The sequence below is a fragment of the Tasmannia lanceolata genome, unplaced genomic scaffold (assembly GCF_043159265.1).
Source record: "Tasmannia lanceolata isolate RefF3 unplaced genomic scaffold, GAP_Taslan_0.1 ptg000006l, whole genome shotgun sequence".
NCBI classification, from domain to species: domain Eukaryota; kingdom Viridiplantae; phylum Streptophyta; class Magnoliopsida; order Canellales; family Winteraceae; genus Tasmannia; species Tasmannia lanceolata.
This window is the reverse complement of record NW_027518683.1, coordinates 28,889,365-28,916,289: the sequence shown is the minus strand read 5'-3', so window position 1 is coordinate 28,916,289 and position 26,925 is coordinate 28,889,365. Positions and strand designations below refer to the sequence as shown.

Sequence of the window (26,925 nt, the reverse complement as noted above, 5' to 3'; positions counted from 1 at the left end):
TGCTTCTTCCAATCCTTCTTACCCTTGTACTTAGAGGAAGTTGATTTTAGAAGTGGACAATCCGGTCTTTTGTGTCCAATTTTCTTGCAATTGAAGCATCTTAAGGCTCCATCAACATCACTTTCTTCTTTCTTCTTCTTATCTTTCTTATGCTTCTTTCTCCACAAGCTCTTGAATCTTCGTAAAGCTTCTTCTTCGTCACTATCCGCTTCACTTGATGAGTCTTCCTTGGAAGCCTTGAGTGCTAGGGATCTAAATTCCCTCTCCTTCTCCTTTGGCTTCTTTTCCTCTTGTCGGCTAGTAAGGAGCATCTCATGGGTGATGAGAGATCCTATAAGCTCCTCTATGGTTAGCGTCTTGAGATTTTTTGACTCTTGAATCGCGGTCACCTTTGGATCCCAATGTGGAGGAAGAGACCTAAGCAGCTTACTTACAAGCTCATCAGTAGGATAAGATTTACCAAGATTAGCCAGTTCGTTAGAAATAATAGAAAAACGTGTATACATTTCCGAAATACTCTCGTTTGGACTCATTCTAAACATTTCATACTTGCTCTTTAACAAGTTTATTTTGGAATCCTTGACTCGTGATGTTCCCTCATGGGTAGTCGCAAGGGTATCCCAAATAGTCTTGGCGGAATCAAAAAGAGCAACTCGATTGAACTCCTCGGTAGCTAAGGCACAAAACAAAGAATTTATTGCTTTGTAGTTCAAATTAGCTTGCCTTTTCTCTACCACATTCCATTCTTCAAATGGTTTGGAAGGTACATTGTATCCATTTTCAACAATGTACCAAAGTTCTACATCTATCGAAAGAAGATAGATGCGCATCCTTGTTTTCCAATGTCCATAGTTTGACCCATTGAAGAAAGGAGGTCTAGTTGTGGAATGGCCTTCCGGAAGTCCGGTTCCAATTTGGTGTGTCATTTCACAATTAGAAGTTGCCAAATAAAATCTTTCCCTAGTTAGATTTTGAAATAACTTTCACAAAAATTTTAAAATCTTTTAAGAGCCAAGGCTCTGATACCAAGTGAAAATCCGATGTAGGGGGGTCCCAAGTTATACTAGAATGGCAACACAATGAGGAGGGAGAATATGGTTGTTTTAAGAAATAGAATCTACCAATTTAAAACCTTTTAAACCGATTTTAAGATTAAGAGATCAAGAATCAATATTCAAGCATACAAGTTAAATCTAATGGTGCAATGCAAATAAGAGAGCAAAGAGATAGAAAGAGTGCACCCGAGATTTAAAGTGGTTCGGTCCTCAAATCCGAGGCCTACTCCACTCCACCAACCTAACCCGTTGATGGCTTCACTATTTGATCTTCTTAACCTTGGCGAAGATCGAATGCCAATTACAATAGCTTTAACTTTGGTGGCTATCCTCACCCCAATAGCTTTAACCTCGGTGGCTATCCTCACCACGGAGAATGGGCTTCGCTTCTCCGAATACTCGCCCGAATACAACACTCGAAGGTTGAAAGAAAGAAATGAAAAATCCCTCACAAGGGTTACAAAATGGATGTACAAATTTGAGCCTATGATCCAAATCCTAAAGATGGTGATGAGAGGCACAATTGAAGTTTGATTCACTCTTGGATATTCAAATGAAGTTTTAGAGTGTTAGGATTGATTGTTTGTATGTTTAGAACACCCATATTTATAGGAAAACCAAAATATGACCGTTCAATGGCATTGACATAATTCCAGCAAAATTCCAAACGGCTCTTTTTCAGACCGTTGGAGTGTTCTCGGAGTTCCGAGAATAATTCTCGGAGTTCCGAGAAGCCACACAGAAGTTTGGAAAAAGTCTACTGGACCATTTCTCAGAGTTCCGAGAATAATTCTCGGAGTTCCGAGAATTCTCAGAGTTCCGAGAAAAACTCTCGGAGTTCCGAGAAGCCTATGCAGAGCAGATTTTCAATTCTGTTTTGGGCTTCCAGTTCTCAACCAAGATGGGATTGCTATGAGGGTTCCAAGGTGTTGGAACTCCACAAATACAATCACTTGTTTATTTAGGGTGTGTGAGATTACCTTAATTATGCCTCTAAAAAACCTAATCTAGGTTTGGATCAATTACATTCTAAAAGACAAAAAATGGTTTTCAATATGAATTTCTTCATGTCTTCAAGTCTTCATGACTTCTTGCTTGATGACTTTGGCCTTCCAATTAGTGGTCCAATGTGGGCTTCCTGGCCTTCAATCCAAGCATCCTTGATCTTACTTTATCATGATCTACAACTTAGACAATCAAACACATTAGTGATAAATGATCACTTGTGTATTGGAATCATCAAAACAAGATGGGAATGCCAAGGTAAAAACCATTGGGCTTACAGTTACTAATTTTTCATTTCCGCTTTTCAGATGAGCATACCTTTTAAGGGGATGAGAGGGAGAAAAAGATGCTGATAGGGAAGTGAAGGAAGAGCATGTGTCTATACGCAAGGCTGATTTTGATTTGTTAGTGGAGAGGGTTAGAGAACTTGAAGAGAGGTCAGTATGACATGAAAATGAACTAGTCGAGCTTAAGATGATCAGTTTCCCTACGAACAAGTTATAATTATCCGTAGGTAAAAGGTGTTTTTCACTACATAAATGGAAAATAAAATCTGTAGGGATAGTCTTTTTCAATTTTTTTTTAAATCCTTATAAATAACCATTTTGTGCGACCAATGGTACCCGTACTTTCCAAAAACAATCTATACATATTATCAAAATTTCTATTATAACATCTATTTTCCACAACAACATATACAAATATGAAAAAAATGTTGTCTTTAGAATATTTATGAAATCACAATTCATCCATAGCAAACATCTTGAAATTGTTCCGTCAACAAAATACTACAATATTGTTCCCAACCACATATCAAAACAATATATTACATTGTTCCCAACTATATCAAAACAAAATACTACATTGTCGCCAACCACCTATCAAAACAAAATACTAGCTTCATTGTTCCAAACCATATCAAAACAAAACACTAGATTGTTCAACATTCTTTATCATCTCCTCTCTTCATCATCTTCATCATCTCCTCGATCCTCAGTATCATTTGTGATTTAACAATTTAACCTACAAACACAAATCATGTATAAATTAATGGTAAAATCAACACATGCATATAAAGTAAATTCATTTTTAGAATTTAAATTGTCATTTAAAACTAATTGTACACTTACAAATGCACGAGGCTAGGCAACATTATTTCCTAAGGCATCGCCGATGACTTTAAATTTTCCATTTGGTCTTGGCAACTTTTCTTCTCAAGATATACCTCCATTGAGCATTACTTCACACCTCCCACATCCAATCTTCCCCCCTACAATTTGTGTGGAATCTTCACTTTTGAGCAACCCTTTTGCCACAACAATGCCTTCAAAATTCATCAACGTACAAGGAATACATACATGAATTTGAAAACAATTAAATCATAAACATGGTGCACATACAACCATAGATAAGAACTTCATTCATTCACTAATAAGAACTATTATGTACTTAAACCTGTACCGCTTATTAATTGATAGTAGTATGGCATACAAAATTTGAAATAATTTCTCTACAAAGCTCTACATCCCTATGATCCAACATTAGAGTAAAGGATTTTTTTGGGCTGTTAGCTTATTTGATGGTTTTAGATCAAGCACACAAATCAATAAATCATGAAAATGAACTTCAAATGTATCATGATCAAGTATACATTAACATCCTACTACTAGGGATGGGAAATGGGGAAGTAAGAAAAGTGAGAGTGAACAAGAAAGAGACATGGGAGTGGTGTCATGCCTAATTGTAACGGTGTCTATATCAGCCCTTGAGAATATGTAATTATATTGATTTCCCATGTTGGTTGTTGTGAACAGAAAATCAAATCCATTTTTGACTTCATAATGCAAAGCAGTTGCTCCAAAATAAGGACCCCATCCTCCATGCATAAGCAGTTGTTCCAATGCCATGTTGGATGCAACCAAAATAGATACTCAAGTTTAAAGGGGACTGTACATGAACTCCAACATAATCAATTTGGATCCACTGTTCAATGAAGAAAACTACCTCCTCCCTGGTTTGTCCAAACCGGCTGGTTTGGCAATTCAAGCATTAATTGATCCGGATATGCATGCTCCCAAAGTTGACATTGAGCCTGCCTCACCCAACGGGTACAAGCAGATTCTTTTGACTAATATCTCATCCTTAAATGCTGAGGAGAATATTATAGTAAAGGACAGCACGAAATCTACAATTGCCATGATTTGTCCTACTGACTTGGAAAGTGTTAAATGTAATATACCCTTAGAGGTGTATACTTGTCAAAAGATATATAATATATATATAGTGGTTCGTATGGGAGAGATTGCTTAACACAACTCTCAACCATACGGCTTGTTGTCCCCTCCATCGTCTGTCTGTCTGTCTCTCTCTCTCTCTATGTGTGTGTGAACCATGTAGTTATCTAACAGAAAGAAACTTCTGTCCCTTGTAGGAAAACCCTTCCCGCCAAAAGGATATTCAAATTAAAGGCATTCATGGTCCCAATGTCTGTACTTTGGAAGAGGCCAAGGTCAGTCCTGTTGTGACTCAAAGCACAAAAGAGGACATTATACCTTTCAAATCTGATGGATCAATCGAGACAGAGTCTAATCGGAAGTCTACATCTCCAAAGCTCTCTCGTCCAGCAAGCTTCATTGCAGAGTTTCATCAAAGTTCTAGCTTGAGTCCCACTGGTTTCTCTTCGAAACCTACTAATTCAACATTTTCTGTAGAAGGAAAGTTCACCTCTCCTCCATGCCATTTATCCCTTGAAGGCCAAACCCTTTTTTGCTCAATCCCTAATCTTCCAATTAAAATACTTTCGGCAAAAAATGGGATTGAGAAAAATGACCCCTTTGTGGCATCAAAATGATGGCCCTCCCAAAGTCCCCCTCATTCCCATCTCTTCTACTAAGCCTCCAACTCCCTGGAAAGCTCTATTGGCTCAAGAAGCTGAGGAACCTGTTCAAACAAATCTCAACTTTATCATTCCGGAGAAGGAGGAATTGGATAATCTGTAGCTGGATATCAAGGATGAGGAAACAAAGGAATCAGATCTTAAATGGTCAAACTGTCTGGTAGGTTATTTCTTAGGTAAGAGACCTTATTTTATAGCTTTAAAGGAAAACCCCACTCGCAAATGGAAGCTCAGAGGAGCACTTCAAATGTTCACATTGGAAGATGGTTTCTTCTTGTTCAAATTCGTGAATTCAGAGGATTGCATTTGTGTTCTTGAAGAACCCAGCCATAGCTATGGTGGGAGACCTCTTATTCTACAAAAATGGACCTCTGAAACTTCTCTTGTCAGGGAGAAATTGCTTGAAATTCCAGTGTGGATCCATCTCCCGGGGCTGAACCTTAAATTTTGGACAACACACATTCTCAGTCGAATCGCAAGCATTATTGGGAAACCTCTATACATGGATTCTCACACTGCTGAATCCACTAGACTCAATTTTGCAAGGATGTGCATCCGAATCAAGGCAGGACAAAACCTCCCTGAAACAATAAATCTCTAAACATCTTCGGGGGTTAGTGTATGAATGGAAACCAGAGACATGTAGTACATGTATGGGTTTCAACCACAAATCATCTGAGTGCAGCCAAGCTTGTAGACAACACCTCTCTCTCCCGAAAAAGTGTGGAGACCGATTGCCAAAAATGAGGAGGATCCAATTTTGCAAACCTCAAAGACCCAAGAGGACCACCTCAAAGATGAGTTCCCTGTTCGCAATAGCATTCCTGTCATCATTTATTTTCTTCTTTTATATTAGTCACCAAGGAAGATCAGCACCTTCTGATAAGAATTTAAAGGACTACCAGGGAAATTAATAGCAAGAAAAATCTAAACTAAATCAGTTAAATGCTAACAGTATGAACCATTTAACACAATAAATCTACAAGAAACAAGGGAAATAAATGAAAGGGACCTCCCATCAGTCACAACAGTTAAAACATCCCACTAATCTATTGTAACTAAAAGAGAGGATGGAATATATATAATGCATAAAATATCAATTAACAATAAAAATTGGTAATTGAACACCAAAGCAATGAACTCCAATGTGTAATGTGCAATTTCTCATCGGTAAATGTACAAATTGTCCCTGAAGGCTATTTATTGGATTCCATAAATCCATATTTCACGCCTAAAAGTATTTTAACAAAAATAAAAAGGGGCAGAGAAAGAAAATTGGAACTGCATACCTTCCAGGATTTTCTGAGACCGGCGGAATCACATAATCGATGATGATAAGGATATCCAACAAATGCCTGATCTTCTCCTTCTACGATTCAACCACCTAGTGGTTAGAATCCAAGTCGTTGAGCTCATTAAATCCAGGAAAAATGCAACAGAACGCAAACTTCAATAACCCAAGATAAGATATCACAAACACCAAACACCCCACAACACTAAGGCAAAGTAGTAGAGAGAAGAAACGAAAAATTAAGAAATATCAATAGAAATAAAACTACAAGAAAAGACAAGTGCAACATTAAAATGAGTAATGCCACGACATAGATGAATATAACATTAACATGACACTTTTGAAAACAATTGTAAAATTTACCAAGGCAGAATAGATGAATACAAAAATAGCTTTTGTTCACAAGATATAAGGATAAGTATACAATCTTTTAAAGCTGCTTCTAAAGTCTAATTTAAATGAGGAATGCCAAAAATACAGAAGCAAAATTATACCACCTCAAGACTCATGTTTTCGAGGAAAGAACAACATTCCCAATATTCAGGAAAAAATGTTAAGAAAATCTGTTCTTTCCTGGTTATGAAGTAATTTTGCAAAGGTAATTAATCAATAATAAACACAAATTAGCTTTTAATAGATCTTATAGAAAATCAGAGTACCTACTTATCATTCACAATCCATCCACCGAAGAAAAAAACAAGTCCATTTTCTCTTCTAAAAAGAGAAGATTGTATCGGAAATAGATCCTAGGCATAAAACCCAATACCACCGTAATCCCTAGAAAATCAGAGGAAGAGAAAGCAGAGAAATGCAAAAACCTGAACAAAAAAGATAAATGAAATATACATCACGATCAGACTCGAACTGAAGCCTGAATCAACCACTCGGTTCACAAGAACAAATCAAAGAACTCAAGTGTAAACCCCTCTCTGTTCTCTCCTCCACATCCAAATACCTTAAACCCTTCTCTAGTCTCTCCTCCACAGCCAAATACCTCAAGCCCCAATTTCTCCTTCACAGAAATATCTCTTCCACAGATGTTGAAAACTGTCGAACTAAGAGAGAATAGAAATTAAGGCTTTAGGGAAAGTTAAGAGAGGAGTTCTCGAGAAGAATAAGAAGAGGGACTTTATGATGGAGAAGAAGAAGATGGGTCTGGAAGAGAGAATATGGGTTTCATTGAGAGAGAGAGAGAGAGAGAGAGAGAGAGAGAGAGAGACTGGGCATGGTGAAGAGATGGTTCGGTGAAGGAGAAATTGGGGCTTTTGGCACAATAGGAGAGGACCAATACTGCAAGAACTTCATTCCCTTGGCCATTTCAGAGAGAGAGAGAGAGAGAGAGAGAGAGAGAGAGAGAGATCTGAAGGCTTCTCCACCATCGTTTCCTTCCAATCCAAAAACCCTAAAGTCCCATTTCAAACAAAACTGTAATGTCGAGGAATATAGTTCGGATGAGAAAGAGAGGGAGAGAGACAACCTGCTGTTGTTGGATGGAGGCAAGGATAGAGGCCACCGAGCACAAAGAGGAAGAGGCCTTGCTAGCTAGGGGACATAAGAAAACACGAATGTGAGAGGTTTTGACAAAATAAAAGAAGCAGAAAAAGTAATCGCGCGACAAAATAAAAGAAAAGGGAAACGTGAGCGCGCGACTAAATTTTAAGTGATTTCCGTATGGAAAATAAAAAAAGCATACCCCTACAGGATTGGTTATTTTGCCATAGGCAAATATACCAATTTCCCTACAGACACATATTAATATCCGTGGGTAAAACCATATCGTAGGCATATATAAGACGCTTTGCTTACGGATTACTATACCAACCGTAGGTAAAAGTTTTATCCCTATGGAAAATTAAGCAACCGTAGGGAGATAGTGTATATCCCTATGGATTTAGGATCCGTAGGTAAAAACAAAGCTTATCCCTACAAACGTAATTTAAGTCGGTAGGGAAAGCCCAGTTTTCTTGTAGTGCATTGATCTTTGAAAAATCACAACTGATTTTCGATATATTACGGGTTTTAAACAATGATTTCTCACAAATATTGGTTTAAACCATTGTTTTTCAAAAGTTAAGGGTTTAAACTAATAATGTTTGAGAAATTATTGATTTAAACTATTGATCTTTGAAAAATTAGGGGTTTTCTCAACTGATTTTTAAAATATTAGGGGTTTAAACCAATGATATCTCACAAATTATTGGTTTAAACCATTGATTTTTCAAACTTTAGGGGTTTAAACCAATAATGAGTGAGAAATTATTTGTATAAACCATCGATCTTTAAAAGATTAGGAGTTTTCTTAACTGATTTGTTATATATTACGGGTTTAACCCAATGAATTCTCAAAAAATATTGCCTCAAACCATTTATTTCTCAAACTTTAGGGGTTTAAACCAATAATGGGTTAGAAACTATAGGTTTTAACCAATAATGTATGTGAACTTATAAGTTTTAACCATTGATTTGTGAAAATTTCGGTCTTTATCAACTGATTTACAAAATATTAAGGGTTTTAACCAATAATTTGTGATCAATTGTTGGTCTAAACTATTAATTTTTTAAAAATTAGAGGTTTTTTCAATTGATTTTGAGGTTTAAACCAGATATTTCTCCTAAAGTATTGGTTTAAACCATTAATAGTTCAAAACTTAGTGGTTTAAACTAATAATTTGTGACAAACTGTAGGTTTAAACCATTGATTTTTCAGAAATTAGGGTTTTCCCAACTGATATTCTAAAATTTGTGGTGTAAATGAATGATTTTTCACAGATTATTGGTTTAAACCATTGATATTCCAAAATTTGGGGTTTTAAACCAATAATGTTTGAGAAATTATTAGTTTAAACCATACATTTTCCAATAATGTGTTCCTAATTATTAGTTTAAACCATTGTTTACCGGAACAATAACTGAAGGAGAACAATAACTGAAAAAATTAGGGGTTTTCCAGACTTTATGAGAACAATAACTGAAAAAACTAAAAGACAAAGTGACAGTGAGAGGGGTACCAACCTGAGAAGCGCCGCCGTGTGGGGAGCGCCCTCTTTTGTGCCGGTGACGAGGAGAGAGAGGGCCGGTGAGAGAGGTAGAGAGAGTGCAGGAGAGAGAGAGAGAGGCGGGAGAGAAACGCCGGGGAGAGAGAATGAGAGGCGGGAGAGGGAAAGCCGAAGAGAGAGAACGAGAGGTGGAGAGAGAACGCCGGAGAGAGAAAGAGAGGCGGGAGAGAGAGAGAGAGAAGTGGGTGTAAAGTGGTTTGGGGCTCTCAAAATATTACAGCTGAAGGTAATCATCACCTGTAATTTTATTTGATAAGGGGAGAGAGAGAGAGGGAGAGGGAGAGAGAAAAACGTACACTAGGGGCATTCTCGTCTAAAAAACTCTACATTGGTCATTTACAACTCTCCCCCTCTAACAGATCATTGTCATATCAAAGCCATTTTTTTGGGTCATTTTCTCTTTAATCAACCAACGTGCATGAAAACCAATAGATTTTGTATAAACAATCAAACTATTAGATTCATGTCTGAAAGTTTGTCTTTCTTCTCCTTGGTCTTCTAGAATCTTAAACTTAGGTTCCTCTCAGTCGTCTTTTTCATTTGCATTCAGTTTTAGTTTTTGGTATCAGTAGCTTTGGAGGATTTCTCGGAGAGAATTCCCTTAGGCTCTGTTCACTTGCGTTCTTGAGAAAGCAAATCCCTGGAAAACAGCCTCTTTTTTCCTTGACAAGACCTTGACAAGACAGAATTTTGGTGTTCACTTGCTTTCCTGAGAAAGTAACAAGCCTAAGTGGAAAATGTCAAATAATGACATGGAAATTGCCAAAAATGATGTGGAAATGTCTCTTTTTTCACAAGTGTGGGAAACCAAATCCCACTATTTAGGTCGGATTTGCTTTCCCGGGAAAACAAGTGAAAAAAGGTGGGCAAGCAGTTTCTTGGGAAACCTTTTCCTGCATAGTTCCTGCGTACGTGAACAGGCGCGGGAAACCTTTTCCTACACAGTTTCCATGGATTTCTTTTCCTAATGCCACGTCAGATTCTCGGGAAATCTTTTCTTTACCTTTCCCGGGAAAACAAGTGAACAGAGCCTTAGCAATAGGTAACTTACCATTAAAACTAGCTTGAATGAGAAAATTCCTTTTGCAAGCGATGAATATGGGTTTGATTGGGGGAGAATTTATCGCACAACATTGAAAGCAACTTTACGAGTAGAAAAATTAGTGCCAAACCTACAATGTAGGGATTCATAATAAAGAGTAGAATTCCGCATCTTTAAATAAGGCCAGCTAGGCGGATTAGTAGCCAATAGGAACCCGCGTGAGTTCAAGCGGTTCTACAACCTCGTGTTGCTAGCATTCCTCTTAATTTAAATGGACTGCAGTGAATTTATAATTATCAGGCCGTGGTTAGATTCCAGTTTTTTTTTTGGAAAAGTTTGAAGAATTTTTTTTCTCTAAAATTTCTTATCTTGACCCTACTCTTTTCTAGGCTAATATCCCTCTAATTCTCTAAATTAACCCATATTCATTCCAGTTTGCTTTAAATTGCGGGATGAAAATTTTTTCACACGAATATTTTCTTCCGTCAGAATGGTTTTCTTGCAATCCAACTGAGAGAAGCACTGTACAAGTACACGTGGCAGCATTTACAAAGCTTCAATTCAATCCATTCCCGCTTTAACAATTTCAAACAGATGAGAAAACTCTCCTCTCTCGCCATGCCCCTCCCTCTTTCAATATCCTTCTCTTCTCTATCCTTCGCTTCTCTTTCTCCTTCCCAAAACCCTAACCCTAACCCTAAAAAACCCTATCCAACCTCTTCAATAATCCTAACTCTCCAAACCAACCTTGACCACAACAAAGACCAGCATCAGAAGAAAACAGAAAGGGGTCTCGAATTCCAGACCGGCGATTCCTTCTTCCGCTCCGAAAGCGCCATCGGCCGAGACCTCGGAATCCTTGCCGCATCTCTCTACAAGAAATCCAAAGGAAATCTTCGAGTTCTAGACGCCATGTGTGGCTGCGGAATCCGATCCCTTCGATACCTTTCACAGGCCGAAGCCGATTTTGTATGGGCGAATGATGCCAATGAAGAGTATAGACAGACCATCATTTCGAATCTTTCGGGGGAAATTAGGGTTTCGGAAGAGGGAAGTTTGAGATGGGTTGTGACCCATTTGGATGCGAATAGGGTTATGGTTGATAATTATCTGCATAGGGATTTTTTTGATCTCATTGATGTGGATTCATTTGGTAGTGATTCTTCCTTCATGAGTTCTGCATTTTCTGCTCTGAAGATTGATGGGTTGCTTTATATTACTTCCACTGATGGGTATTCGTCTGGCGGGCATCGGCCTCAGCAGTAGGTGTTTTTTCCCCTTTTTTCTGTGAATTTTGATTGTTTAGGGTAAGTAGAATTTGGAATCTCTTGGAAGTTTCATAGGTAGATATTTTGGGAAATTAATGAGTAGAATGTGTGTATCTGTGAATTGTTGCAATTTTGTTTGAATGTTAAGGGTGCTAATGCGTTTTTGTAACTTAATTTCAGGTTAGTTTGAGTGTGTGCTATATTTAGAACTTGGGTTCAATTCGTGCCAAAACTTGCAATATAAAAAGATTTTAGATTGTAATTTTACCAACTAATTGTATTTCCAAACTACCCCTATTGTTATTTGATTGATGAAAGGGAATGGGATCAATTTCATGTGGGATTTCTATCTCACGCAGACTTTCAAAGCCCAAGGAAAGGATAATTGTATACCAGGCATATGTTCCATATTTCTACATTGTCACAAGTAACCCTTGATTTGCCAATCTATCAATCAAGGAATTGCCTTTCATGTGTATAGCTAGACCAGTTCCAAGGACTGTTTTTCTTCACCCAGATCTTTGATTTATACAAATTTTCTTTATTGGAGGTAGCTGGATTGAACCCATGGCCTCATGAGTTTGGTCCAAATGACATTCCAAATGAGCTAAGCTGTAAGGCTAGTGCTCCCACCTCAATGGCATGAGCTTAACCAGCAGGGGCGGAGCCAAGAATTTACAGTTGGGGGGGGGGGCTGGACTAATTTACACTTGTCTCCATTGGTCATTGGGGGGCGATGGCCACTAAACTAGCTAGACATGCATGCATAACCATACACCATAAAAGGAATTTTGCAAGTCATTGGAGGGCCATGGCCGCCCTCAAGCTATATGTGCCTCCGCCCCTGTTAACCAGTGACCATTGTCTTAATCAAATATTATGCCTATCTTCATTTGCTATTGTACAACCATCGAAGCTGGCACAACAAATGAGATCATTTTGTTCCTAGATTTATTTACTGCTTCCATCAAAGTGGAACCTGAGCTAACCAGTTAGATATGGAGGGTTTGTCCATCTATCCCATGCTCTGATGGGGATACAAAAGCTCATAATCAATCCCAATACCAAGGTAATTGCCGCATGGAAATACCTTTATAATAAACTTGTCGTAGGTCTCTCATAGAAACATTGAGAGTAATGTCTTTGACAGCATCCCTCCATCCTGTCAGTGTCAGAGAAAACTTATGTTTCATGTGGTCCACATAATTGGTGAGAAAGGATTTGCCATAAACATTATGTCCTCTTGTTTCTTATTGGTCGTTGTCACCTAAACCAAACCTTGGAAAGAAATTGATAGAAGTATTAGTATATATTAAACAGGTTAAGGAAATAAAACCATACATGTCTTTGCAGTCTGTTCTATAGAATTCACTTTTCGCTTCCTTTCAAGAGGATCAAATTGTTGTCATCAGTTATATAAATTGGTTTAGGAATAGTACCATCGAGACTGTTATGTATTTTTCTCTCCTGCTCTCCACCTTGGTGTGGGATCTTTGTTTTCTTTTAAAACCCTAAACCTAAATCCTTTGTAGTCAATGAAGTTGTTGGTATTTTTTTGTTTTTTTGAGTGGCAAAGGATTATTTTAAGTAGAGAAAAAAGCGGGAGGCCCCACGACCGAGATGGTCAGTACAAGATAGCATAGATTGAAATAGAACACAAATAGCAGAACAAAACCCTCAAGGAGGGAGATAATTGAAAATCTCTAAGCCCTCCTTGGATACCCCTGCACTGGCCAAAATACCGGCATCACTATTTGCTGATCTTCTGACATGCTAGAAAGAGATGGATGACCTCACCACTCAGTCTGAAATCTCATCAAATCAATGAGCAAATCTCCAAGGGAAGGCATGACTCCTTGTTAGCCACCTGATAACACTAAGAGAGTCTCCCTACATGATCAATCGCTCAAGGAGACTGCCATCTAGTATCCTGATTCTTTGAGAACTGCTCTAATCTACACCTCATTAGAATCATTGATCCCAATGGGTCCTGAAAAGCCCACCTTGTGAGATTGTTGGTATTATAACTCCAACAATGATATTCTTTATAACACTCTTTTCTTTTCATTTGTTCAGTGCCAACTGTCGGGTGAAGTAAATTTGGGATGTGTAGGTTTGTTTGGAGATTTATAGCTATTGTAAAATAAGAAATTTGGATGCTCTGAGTGTTGAAGACATGATGACATGATAGGGATGGATCATTATACATGATTTCTTCCATTTTTACTGCACCAAATTTGGTAAGGACTTGATTGAATTTCTTGTTAGTTGATAGTCTTTTGAATTTTGAAATTTTCTTTTCTTTTTCTAGTAATTTGTTTACCAAATATTCTCTATTGAGAGTAGTTCTTTTATTTTTTTGAATGGTGAAAATTTATTAAAGAAAAAAAACACACAAGGCCCAAGGACTGAGATGCTCATGAGAGACACACAACGAAAAGAGGGAAAAAGACACAGCTAAACTCATGGTGGAATGCGGAAGATGATCAAACACCATTCAAAAAAATTTGATGAAATTGTAATTATTAAAAATTACTTGAACCCTTGAAGTTTGAGATCTATTCTTGGGACTTTTAAACAACCTATATCAGTGTTAGTTGCATGTGGAACTGGTTGATGATGTTGTATCATAGTTGTCAATTCTGTTTCAAAGACATTTTTGTTTGCCTCCTAACTTGGAATGTTTCGGAGTTATGTCTGTTTTGGTCTTTCGTTTTGGAAATAATGCAAAAAAGAAAAGAACAGAAAAGAAAATATTTAGGTAAGTCATCAAATGCAACTAGCGTTAACTTGGATCTTGATGAGCTAAGTTCGCAAAGTCTGACGGTAAATTCACCCCTATTTAACCTTCTGTGACCTTTTTCCATAGTCATAATATCACTTTTTCTTTTTTTTTTTTTTGGAGGGGGGGGGGGGGGGGGGGGGGGGGGGTGGGTGGGAGGGCGGGGGTGGGTGGGACTTGGTAAATAAAGGTCTGATTTATCATTTTCCTTTATGAAAACATAAACTTGCGTCTTGAACTTTTTTTTCAGATCATTAGCCATATATATATATATATATATATATATATATATATATATATATCAGATAAAGGTTTCTGAGCAACCTCAGATAGCTTATCTGAGCAAGCTCAAATAAATAGGTCAGAAACTATATATATAAGCTCATATATATAAGCTATATGAGCTATAGCTCAGAAACCTCGCTTCCATATCAGATAAAGGTTTCTGAGCGATACCTCAGATCATGGTTTAAAATTTCGACTGAAATTCGAAATTTCGGATATCGGTGGGGACCGAAATTTTCCGAAATTCAATTTTTTGCCATTCGGATTTCGGTTCGAAATTTCGGTTTTATAACATTATTTATTTAAAAAAAAAAGTGTTACAAAATTTCGGTCTGAAATTTCGAAATTTGGGTCCGGAATTTGGAACCAAATTACCAAATTTCGGTTTTTGGTGGGGTCCGAAACGGTTACAGAAACCGAAATTTTAAACCTTGCCTCGGATAGCTTATCTGAGCAAGCTTATATAAATAGGGTATGTGATGCAGTCCAAAAATCTAGACGCTCTTCGTGGCGCAGTAGCGGATGCAAGATTGATAAAATAAATGAAAAAGGGGGCCCTTCGAACACTGTCGCAGAGAATAGAATACTTCGATCACCGTCGAAGGGGATGTGATTTACTTCGATCCCGTCGAAATCGAGTTTCTCAGAGTGAAACTAGAAAATATTCCTGCAGGTGCTAATCCAAGCAACCAAAAGTTCTCAAAAGAACTCAAAAGCCTAAAGGCAAATTTCATTCAATAATCAAAGTCACATTACATGTTTCATCCACCTCCTTCTATAGATTAGGAGGAATTCTAAAAATGGAATCTCACACAAGCAAAAAGAAACATCTAAAATTGCCACCTTCGTATTAAAGGCAACCTAAATATAAAAAGTAAACTCAATCCTAAATGACCTTATTTAGCTATGCATAGAATGGACAAATTCCTTATTTGGTCACCCATGGAAATATAAATAAATCTATCCTAATTGGCATGAAAGAAAATGGAAATAAATCTAGCCTAAATGATATGCAAGAAAATAGAAACAAATCAGCCCGTAGGATTTGGGTTGCATCAGTATGTTGCTATGTTGTTTGGGTTATGTTATATGTTGATTCTATAGGACCTAACATAGATAGGGTGTCCCTAAGAAATCATCTCCATAGGATCATGGTAAGCGTTGATTTGTTGAGGTTTAAAATGGACGTCTAGAAAATGGGTCCATTTTGTGCTTCTACAAATCGAATGATTAGGATGATCCTATGGAGATCGTTTGTTAGGAACACCCTATCTATGTCAGGTGCTATGGAATGAATGGGTTGGATGAGTCAAACAACATAGAAGATGGTGTATTTATACTGGCTTGCTCAGATAAGCTATCTGAGCTATAGCTTAGAAACCTCGCCCCCTATGTGTATATATATATAGGGTAGGATGGAGAGGGCATTAGCTGCTTTTAAGGGGTTGTCTTTAATTGGCAGGTCGAGGTAGCTGGTGGTTGGGCAGTCATCGGAAAGCTTGATCTTTGTCATTGGCGTTCACTCTTCGCCTTGGGTTTACGGACAAGTGACTAGACTAGTAGCTTACCATGGCAGTTCTTGGATAACAGATTTAGCAATTTGGCTTTCGCACTCTAAAGTGTCAGGTCCCAATCCTTAAGTCTCAATTGTTAGCAAACAGAAATGATGAGCAACTGACTCAAATAAATAATCCTCTTCATCATTACCTCCCACATTGATGCAAGCAATGATCCGTGAGAGACCACTGAAGATTTGGATTGAGCCAAGAAGAAACCCCTTATGGTTTTCATGAATAATTCTGCGATTTATGCTAGTCGAAGACATGATTCATCGATCAAAGCCCCAATCCATCAATCAAGGTGATTAACCATCGATTGAAGTATTCTAGCATTGATCTATAGATCTACGCATCGATCGAGAGAAAGCACGGAACAACTGTGAAAATTTATTTTTAGGGTGCTGATGAATTCGCTCCCAAAAATATCCCTCTCTCTCTCTCTCTCTCTCTCTCTCTCTCTCTCTTCTTTTACTGGTAGTGAAGCCCACAACCAGCTACTCTCTCTGATATTCTCTCTCCTTTGCCCATTGCCTTCCACCCAAGGTTTTAAATTTCGGTTTCGTAATGCGTTTTGGTCCTCACCGAAACCGAAATTTCGGACGAAATATATCGAAATCAAATGAAGTAATATTTTATCCTGTACCAAAATTTGACAAAATCCCCGAAATTTTGGTAATTTCGGCTGAAATTTCGTGATAATATTAAGTAATAAATAAAATCCAAATTTTTTCGCAATATTCCTTAAATTTCGACTGAAAATTTGGATTTTGGTCGAAATTTGAAACCTTGCTTCCACCCCATTCCTGTCAAGAACATGGGTTGTCTCCTCTCTCTTTCTCTCTCATATTCTCTCTCCTTTCCACATTGCCTTCCACCCCATTCCTGTCAGGGTTGTCTCCTCTCTCTCTCTCATATTCTCTCTCCTTTGCCCATTGCCTTCCACTTCATTCCTGTCAAGAACATGGGTTGTCTCCCTGGTAGCATTCTAAACAGGTAAGCAGGCAGCCCCCACCCTGTGTTTCCTAATCTTGTTTCCTTCATCACTCAGTAAGGTGAATGGTAGCCTATACTTAGAAACAGCCTCCATATCCATTCCTAAAATAAGCTTCAATTGAGGAGAAAGAAAAGACCAGAATAGAGGGGAAAGAGTTTATATATTTGAGGTTGGAGGAATAGTCACCCACATCGAATTATAGGTGTGAGACGTTGCATAGTTATCATATCTTGATGAGTTGCTCTTAGCGTCAAGTGATCTCAGGGGTGGTGGATAACCATTTCGATGGCTGTGATAATGTCACACTGCTACTCGATGCAGGTCTTTTGATGTTGTGATTCTCTATCCATATTGTGCATGTGGAATATTTGTATGGTGAATGAAATTGTTGATCTGCTACATGATCAGGTGGTACTTGGCCCTCTACTCTCCGCACCGACGAACAAAACAACTTGGTCAACTTGGTTCTTCGCCATGAGGACAAGCAAATTCACAACCCTAGATATGACCAATCAACAAAGGGACTTATGACCGGGCTTTCGCATTGTTCATCTTCTCAAGCAAACACCTTGCCAATCTCAAGGTTTTGTTATGCTCGGTATATAATAGTTGATGGTCAAAGATCGTGGTTTCATATGGAAAGATGGAGCAGGCAGAGGGTTTTCACACGCAATGGCTATGCACTTAAACCTAATAGATTGGTCATGAGGTTTCTACTCTTTAGGGCTCTGCCACATTTCTCTGTTTAGAATCTGATTCCTTGTGACTAGGGAGGTTATTTTTACCCCTGGATCAAAGCCATGGCTAAGAGCTATCCATTAGTGGATGAGCTCCAGTTGAAGAAAATGGTTATCTTTAACAAGAGCCTTTAGTTCTTTTGCACTTTCCTGAGTTTCAGGGTGGTAACAGTGAAGAGGGAGAGCCGGAGAGGTGATATTATTATTATTATTTTTTGGGGCGGGGGGAGGGGAGGGAGCCACATGGTTTTAATTTTGGCCGAAATCCGAAATTTCGACCGAAATATTTCGGTTTCGGTTTGGACCGAAACCGAAATTACATTGAATCGGATTTTTACATGATTTCGTTTTTCACCCTTATTTACAAAATTTCTACCAAAATATAAAAGATTTCCACTGAAATGGCCAAAATTTCCACCAAAAATTTGTACTTCTATGTAGAAATTTTAAGGAAACCAAAAATTTTGTCAAATTTTTACATGATTTCGGCCGAAATTTCCACCGAAACCGAAATATTTCGGTTTCCATTGTGGCCGAAACCGACATTTAAACCTTGGGGAGCCACAAGAGAGATATAGAGAGAGGAAAGATCCAGATAAACTGATTGTCGGCTTCACGACCGGTAAAGAGGGGGTGGGGGGATTTATTAGCCCCTTATTTTAGCATATTTTTATTTTAGTTTTTTTTCTGTTTCTCGGATGTTTCCTTAGCGAATTAGGAGTCTAATTTCATTTAAGCGATGCCATTGTAAAAGCAAAAGCACATTCTTGGGTACTAGGGCAGATTATGATATGATATGTTTGAATTTAAGTTAATCACAACATCTTTCATTGCAAATTCAAAAATGATTTGGTTGAAGATATGAAAGATTACTCAGATGATTTTTTTTTTCCAATTTTCAATAACTATGTTGATGAATATATATATATATATATATATATATATATATATATATATATATATATATATATGAGAATAGAGTTCCTAAGGTGTCACCTCATATAGCTTATATGAGGTGGCGCTCACAAAACATAAGGGGCCCACATTTTTGGGGTGATCGAAACCACTCATTTGAAAGGCCCATAGATGGATATGGTGCCTACAAAAAATCAGGTCCATAGGATCATCCTAACCCTTCCATTTATGGAGGTTAAAAATGGGCAGATTTATGGAGGTTTATACCCATCCATTTCAACCTCCACAAATGGAAGGGTTAGGATGATCCTATGAAGTCGATTTTTTGGGCACACCCTATCTATGTGAGGGCCTATCATATGAATGCTTTGGATCATCCAAACAAAGTGGGCCCCTTATGTGTTTAAGCGCCACCTCATATAAGCTATATGAGGTGACACCTTAGGAACTCTATTGTCTCTCTCTCTCTCTATATATATATATATATATATTTTTTTTTTTTTTTTGAATAGCACTATGTTGATGAATATTACAAGGAGGAAATCTCTTATGAAGATTCTCCAGCTATTTATGATTTATATGAAAATGATGATTACTATGAGAAAGAAGAATCATACGACAAGATCGCAGCAACCTATGACGATATTGAAGTTGAAGGAGAAGATGACTGTGAATATGAAGATGAGGAGTCGTATGGGGACAACTGGACAAGTGTGAACGGTTTGCTATTAGAGGATCTTTTGTCACGCTACGATTTAATTTCAATGACGATTCGATCCATGCAACTATAGGCAATGCTAGTGTAATTAAGATGCTGGAAATTGAACACCCAATCGAGGATGATTTTCGTACATTGTTCTTGAGGAGTTACTACTTGAGCTACCACCAAAGTGTTCTCGTCACAAAGATCTTATGATACAGCACCGTGAAGAAAAATTGAGGAAAGGGGAGAGAAATAGACGAAAGGGGATAGAATTAGAAGAATAGGGGAAGAAGAGACGAAATAACCTGAAGATGGGACGGAAATAAGCAGAAGAATAGATGAAATTAGGGAGAAGAAGAGGAGAAGAGAAGAAAGGGAAGAATAGAAATCTGGGGGAGAAGCTCTCAATTCATTCAATTAATCATCAAAGTTACAAAATAAGCTGTAAAGAGGCCTATATATAGGCAAATAAGCAACCTAAGAAATAGAAACCTTCTAAAATAAGAATTCCCTAAAACACTAAACTTGGAAAATAAAATCCTAGAAACTAATAACATGGAAATAAAAATAATGTGGAAATAAATCCTAATATCTGCATCGTCTTATTTGCAACTCCATGAGCGAATTTGTTCTTTGATTTGGAGATCATTGTCATGATTTATTCGATGACTATCGATTAGCTTTGGATAAGGGTGATTTAAACTCAAGGGCGAGTTCTCTCCAACTTGTAGAGAATGATGCAGGCTAGCCCCTCAAGGGTTTCATGGATAATTCTGTTATTTCTGTTAAGTGAAGACATGATTCATCGATTGAAGCTTCAATCCATTGATCGAGGTGATTAACCATTCGTCGATGTATTTAAGCATCGACCAGAAGATATAGTAATTGATTTAAAGAGCGCAGAACAACTTCGGAAATTTATTTTCAGCATGTTTTAATTTTAGTTTTCTTTATTTTTCTTGGATGCTTCCTTGAATTCTGAGTCTAATTACGTGTTAGTGATGCCATTATGAAAGCAAGCACATTCTAGGGTTCAATATATTATGTTTGATTTTAGGCAATGCCTATAGAGTTTTTACTTTATTTTGAATGAGAGCCGAGTTGGATTTGTCTCATCTTCTTGATTTCTCATATTCTTCTTGTCTATGTAAATTGCAAACCAGATTCTGTTCCTCAAATTCGTGATCCCCACTTCCACACTGGATCACACTTGCTCTTGAGCATATTCATTGGCGCCCATTTACTTCCCCTTTTCTGTAGTAGGCGACGACAACTACGAGTGTTAATAGATCCAGGCGATTTCATTGAAATGGGGTTGGACATCAATTTCAATTTGCAAATCTTGAAATTTTCATTTCAGGATCCAATTAGGATTTAGATTGAATCCAAACCTGTAGGCGCGATCCACTAATATGTCTGACATGTGATTAGGATTTGATGAATTTCAAAAATGCCCTTATATGGGTTATATGCTTTAGCATACTCACAGGAGTACTTTTTTTTAAAAAAAAATTTACATGACATCTTATAATCCATCACCAGTTCAACTCCATTCTTTTTCCCTCGACTATTCATCCATCTCCAACCTAGTAAACCAAGCTCCATTGACCTCCTTGCCACTCTGTGTCTGCAGCTCTCTCTCTCTCTCTCTTAGGAGGAAGAGAAAGGGTTACTAAAATAGTTTTATTGTGTAACTGTTGTTATGGCAGTAAAAGAGGATTTCCTTTTTATTTGTTGGATCTTGCATGGTCCAATTCCAAATGGACTTGGATTCAAGTACCAAAGGTGTAATCCGAGGAATTCCCCGATTAGTATCTGACCCAATAAGGATGCAAGCAGATCGTGTGTGGACACGGATGGACCTTATCGTAATTTGGCCAGTTGACACCCCTAGCAACACTGCTTATTTTTTCAGTAAATTGTCTACTACGCCCATCCTTGTTGAAACGGGCATATGATCCCACGTGACCCACTCCTGCATGACATCAATGTTTCTATGCTGATGGAGTCTGAATAGTAAAAGCACTATAACATTACACCTTTCTCAGAACTTCATCTTTTAGTTAAAAAAGGTTGGTATGGAGGCTATAATGGGGGCCGTTTTATTATCTTCTATGCGAACATTCTACTATTTTGCACAAAACATTATCGGTATATGTAGACACTTATTTGCAGCATCTTTTGCTCAGATGTATGGCATTTGCTTTGTTATTATCTGACAACTATATTGAACTAAACCTGTATTGTCTAGTTCCATGTCTGGATCGTGGTTACTTTTATTATGACGTTCACAACTGTTCTCTTTTTCTAGTTCTTTAGCTTCATATGGAGCATACGTACGCCCTATGCCATATTCGAATGAGGTTGGTTTACGAATGCTTATAGGTGGAGCTCTACGGGAAGCTGTTGCCTTGGGCTACCAGATTTCACCACTGTTCTCTTACTATTCATACCACGGGCCCGTTTTCAGAGTGATGCTCCGGGTCAATCGTGGGAAGCTTCCTGTAAATAGGTGAATCTCAAAATATTTGAACTATTTTAATAGTTTAGTTGGTGCATTTTGTGGCTGACATTATATGGTATCCTCATATTCTCTATAGGAACTATGGTTTCATCAGTTACTGCAATGATTGTGGAAGTTCACAAGAGTTCGCCTTTGATGAACTTGGGCAGATTTGTTGCCCGTGCAGCAATGGAAAGGTTTGGCTTTGTTCTTTCAGTTATGTTTGTAGATTGTATAAGCATTATCTTTGTTTCATGTCCATTTCTGGTAGCTAAAATATTGAATTGTCTAACTCTTGACAACATGCTAAATTTATGTCCAGGATTTCACTCGAGTGTCCATGGCCAAGCATTTGGATGGTTCTAATATACCTGTCCTACTTTCTAGCTTGGCCCTTTTCTCTTATGTTGTGACTTTAGGAGTGTTTGTTAACAGTCAGGTCTCTAGACATGACGACACATTTTCCACTTTTTGATTTCAGATATTTCAAAGGCAATTCATTCATTTTAAAGGACAATTCCTTTGGAGAAAAGTACCTAAACAGAACTAGATAAACATAAATGTCAATGTGTATTTTGAAAGTTTTTTTAATCTTTTTTTAACATGCTGTCTTGGTGTGCTCAATCTCTGATGTGTGACTGTCTTACCAAAACTTGTATAGGCATTGCAACTACACCTGAAAATGAATTTTTTAATTGAAATGTTTATGTAGATGACATTGAGGCTTTCCCTCTTTAGCAATTTGGGCCCTAGGTGTGGAATGGTGGAATTTGTGTTTAATGATTGCTTCCTATTTCCATTATGCAGTTTAGCAAATCTTTCAATTTGATATGCCATGACATCTAATGGAGATGGGTCTACTCAAAATTTGATAATTTGTTAATGTTTCTTAGTTTTGTCTCTAATTTTCTGTTGCTTCTGTATAGGTTTCCCGTTCACTGGTTGTGTCAGGACCCCTTTGGACTGGACCGCTTCATAATGCTGTTTATGTTACTGAAATGTTAAAATTAGCTGAACAATGGGGATGGGCATGTGCTGGGACTGCAAGCATGAATATTGAAAAGCTTTTGAAACAAATGATCGATGAAAGTGACCCTGAACTGCCATTTGGTTACATAAAGCTAGATGAGGTTTTTATGCTATTTCATTTTCTTATCTCTAGCTCATTGATTCATCAGAAAAAAAGTTTCTTGTTTACCTTTAGGGCACGTTTGGCTACCATGAATTTCTTTTCATGATAAATCGGTGTCTCCAAGTGGAGATGAGGGTGAAGTGGCTAAAAATCAGGAAACTAAAAACAGGAAACTTGTGTCTCCAAGTGATGAGAAGTGGCTAAAAATCAGGAAACAAAAATTTCTACTCAAAATCGGGTCTACTTTTTCAGGAAACAAAAATTTCTACTCAAAATCGGGTCTACTTTTTCCTGATTTTTAGCCTCTTCACACGCTCATCTCAATCGTGCCCTCTCAAATCTCTCTCCTCCCACTGCCCTACCCCTCTCACCATTTGAAGAGACCAATTTATCATGAAAAAAATTCCTGGCAGCCAGACATGGTTTAGTGTTTTGAACTTGCATTGTCTTTTAATTGAAATATTGCTAAATCCAATTTGTTTGCTTGTGATCAACAGGTAGCTAGCCGTGCAAAAATAAACTCTCCTCCACTCAGGACCATGATCAGCACCTTACACAATGTAATAATCTATTCATCTATGTTTCTTAGTGAGAGAATATTAAATGGAATCCTATCAACATGCTTACAGAGTAGAGCAGTCATAAATTTATACAAGCAAATGCTTTCGTTCTCATTATAATAATCTGGCATGGTAATCTCCATAATACAGAAAGGGCCTTGATACTTTCATTATTTAAACTCTTTCTTTTATTTAAACTCTCCATTATTCAAACTCTTTCTTTGGCACAAAAGGCTAATTGGGAATTGTTCAGCCAAGAAATTTTAAAATAGCGGGGGTGTAATCCACTAAAACAAAGGGTGCAAGTAGCAGCCCCATTCAATAAATGCTAAATGCTCGAAATGTAGGTCATAAAATTTTATTTTAATCTTGGTTTACAGATGTGGTCAACCCATATCAAAGTCCTCAAAACTAATTTGGACTGAACAAGGTGTTCATCCTAGATTTGAGCATGTATACAGATGCATTTCATAACTTCGATGTTATGATTTGGAAAATTCATATTACATATTTAGGCCCAGTCTGTCATGGATTTTGAGAACCAATTGCAATTTCAAAACTGATTATTGGACTCAAAATTAAATGTAAATTTGAGTCCAATAATCAGTTTTGAACTCACAATTGGTTCTCAAAATCCAAAACAAACAGGGCCCTACTGTACACTATAATGTTTGCAATGTGGTTGATGCTATAATCTAGATATAAATGTTTCTTAACATACAATAGAATCTGGTCATGCTTGAGTCTGACTGAGTTTATGGAACCAGTTACTATGTTCATTTCTGTTAATTGATTTCAGGAAGGATATGTTGCTAGCAGATCACACATTGCATCTAATGCAATCAAGACAAATTGCCCCATGGCTGTGTGTATTCAAATTGCAACGGATCTCCAACAGTGCTAAAAGCCACTCCAGAGACATTCGCGTCTATGTTTGTATTGAACACAACCATTTGTCTCATGGTAATGTGACCCTTGCCTTCACAAGGCTTGAGTGATCAAAAGTGTGCAGATTTGGCCTTGCAGGCCGAAAAGTTTTGACCTCACAACTGCAGATAAGAGTACAAAATCAACATTGTGGCTCGGAGTTGTCTTTCCACTGGCATATTTGGGACTATCCGATATGTCCCAGGTTCAAATTGGTGGAAAAATTTAGGATTGCTTAATCAGAGGGTAAGTTGTGAGATTGGCAATCCTAATTTAGTGTCTCTCCCAAATGAAATGAGGTTTTCTCAATCCCAATTTGCAGGCATTTAAAATTTCTTCTGAATTTTCATAGTTTATCAAATAAATGATTGTAGGAGTTGGTTTTTATAAATCAGTTATGTCATTGTAATGTATCTGGGAAAGGAGAAATTATATGATGCCCGGCCGTCAAAATGTAAAGGGCGGAAGGAGACAAAACCTGCTGCCTTGGTTTTTGAACAATGGAAAAGTAAAAAACAGTGCTTTCCCTTGGATTAAAAATCAAGGGAGAGAGAGTTTGTCTCTCTCCACCCTTTATTTTGACGGTCGGACATCATATAATTTCTCCTGGGAAAGAATCCTTCTTTGTAAAGCAGATATAGAGAAGTCATGGAATGTGCATCAACATGGGGACCAGGACCAAGTGGGTCCCCTCATGCTCCTCACAAAATCAACGATCTCAATCAGGGACACTTGTACAATCTAAGACCTAGGATAGATCGTTAGAATCAAATTCTAATGAAGATTGCATGGTGGTCTCTCTAAAGGGCATGTGAAAAATTATTCCATGGAATATTTGTTGGCCCAATTGTGAGAGATGGACAAAGAGGGAAAAGAGGGAGATACCTGACAGGGCGGGAGTGGGAGCAAAAGAAATCCTGCAGAACGATGCGAAAAAAAAACACTACTTAAAAATTGAGCTTTTCATACTCCGTCACACCCCGCTCCACCAGACATAAGTATTCCCTAATTCAACTCTTCTAATCTCAATCTATGCCACAGGATTTGCTAGGGACCAGAGCGAAGACATTTCACTGGTGGGTGGTTGCATGTGAGACCAGCCACACGGGCTCGGATTTTGTTTTATTCAATTTATTCATCTGAGGTGGCTTCTCTCACATGCAACAGCCCACCTATGAAACGCCTTCTGTGATGGTCGCTAGCAAATCCCTTATGCTATATATAAAAGAAGTCTAGATTGAAGGGAGCCCTTGAAAAAAGGAGCTGAAAGGGTTCTCCCAATGGGTGCACATCACCATCCAGCATTAATAATGGCTGAAAAGTCACGGTGATGTGCAACCAATGAGGGAGTCCTTTCACCTCCCTTTTGCAAGGTCGCCCATCAATTTAGACTTCCTCCGTATAAAATGTAGCTCCTCCCTGTCTTTAGAACGATTGCCTTACCTGTGGTTGGAAAATTTAGAACTTGGCAAATAATTTACATGTGAAATGAGTTTAGCGAATGTTAGAAAATTTATTTTCAATGATAAAAAACCAATAGAAATCATCCATGGAAAAATTCCCAATAAAACAAGGTTGGAGAGAAATTCATTCAACCACAGGAGGTAGTTCAGAGACGCCAAGTGTAAACTCCTCGAAAATTTCTGTACTTTCACTCTCTTTGGAAAAAGAAACTATGGTTTTGCTGGAAGTATTTTCGCAGAAAAGTCAAAGACTAGGAAATGTCGAAAACGGATCAAAATTTCTCTGAAATGGATTTCTGATCGAAGTAAATTCCCCATTTCCCTTTACCCCCCCTACCCCCCCCCCCCCCCCCCTACCCCCCCCCCCCCCCCCCCAATTTTATCGTTTTTTATTTTTTTTTTCAAAATAAAATCCCAATTTGAGATTTTAAATCGCAATTTGCGATTTGAAAATCGCATATTGCGGCTTTTGGTCTAGTGTTAGGTCGGTTGGGGGCATTTGGGGTATTTCGGGAGTTTTTGGAAACTTTGACAGACCATAACTCCTTCGTTTGGATTTGAAAATCACATATTGCGGCTTTTGGTCTAGTGTTAGGTCGGTTGGGGGCATTTGGGGTATTTTCGGGAGTTTTTGGAAACTTTGACAGACCATAACTCCTTCATTTGGATTTCAAATCCCGCACGGTCAGTACCATTGGACTCCTTGCCGCAAGGAAAATCCAATGAACCTAGTTTTGTAGTTTGAATTAGTG

At 37.9% G+C, this 26,925-nt stretch overlaps 1 protein-coding gene across 2 annotated transcripts; it reads left to right on the top strand.

The window, feature by feature from the left end:
- Positions 1–10,750: 10,750 nt before the first annotated feature.
- LOC143878537 (N2,N2-dimethylguanosine tRNA methyltransferase) lies at positions 10,751–25,019 on the top strand. Of its 2 annotated transcripts, none has more exons than XM_077380810.1 (6): positions 10,751–11,607; positions 21,900–22,100; positions 22,189–22,288; positions 23,018–23,221; positions 23,721–23,783; positions 24,583–25,019. In XM_077380810.1, exons 1-6 carry the CDS (start codon positions 10,940–10,942, stop codon positions 24,685–24,687), a joined length of 1,341 nt encoding a protein of 446 aa, XP_077236925.1. In that variant the 5' UTR covers positions 10,751–10,939; the 3' UTR covers positions 24,688–25,019. The 2 variants fall into 2 exon arrangements, with proteins under 2 accessions (XP_077236925.1, XP_077236926.1); XM_077380811.1 differs by having other exon boundaries at positions 11,471–11,607; positions 21,974–22,100.
- The last annotated feature ends 1,906 nt before the right edge of the window (positions 25,020–26,925 follow it).

Bases quoted from the DNA above. Each gene is read 5' to 3' on its own strand.
- LOC143878537 (XM_077380810.1), top strand. From the start codon at position 10,940: ATGAGAAAACTCTCCTCTCTCGCCATGCCCCTCCCTCTTTCAATATCC. The intron at 11,608-21,899 runs GTAGGTGTTTTT...CTCTTTTTCTAG, and splicing joins GGCGGGCATCGGCCTCAGCA to TTCTTTAGCTTCATATGGAG. The intron at 22,101-22,188 runs GTGAATCTCAAA...TATTCTCTATAG, and splicing joins GGGAAGCTTCCTGTAAATAG to GAACTATGGTTTCATCAGTT.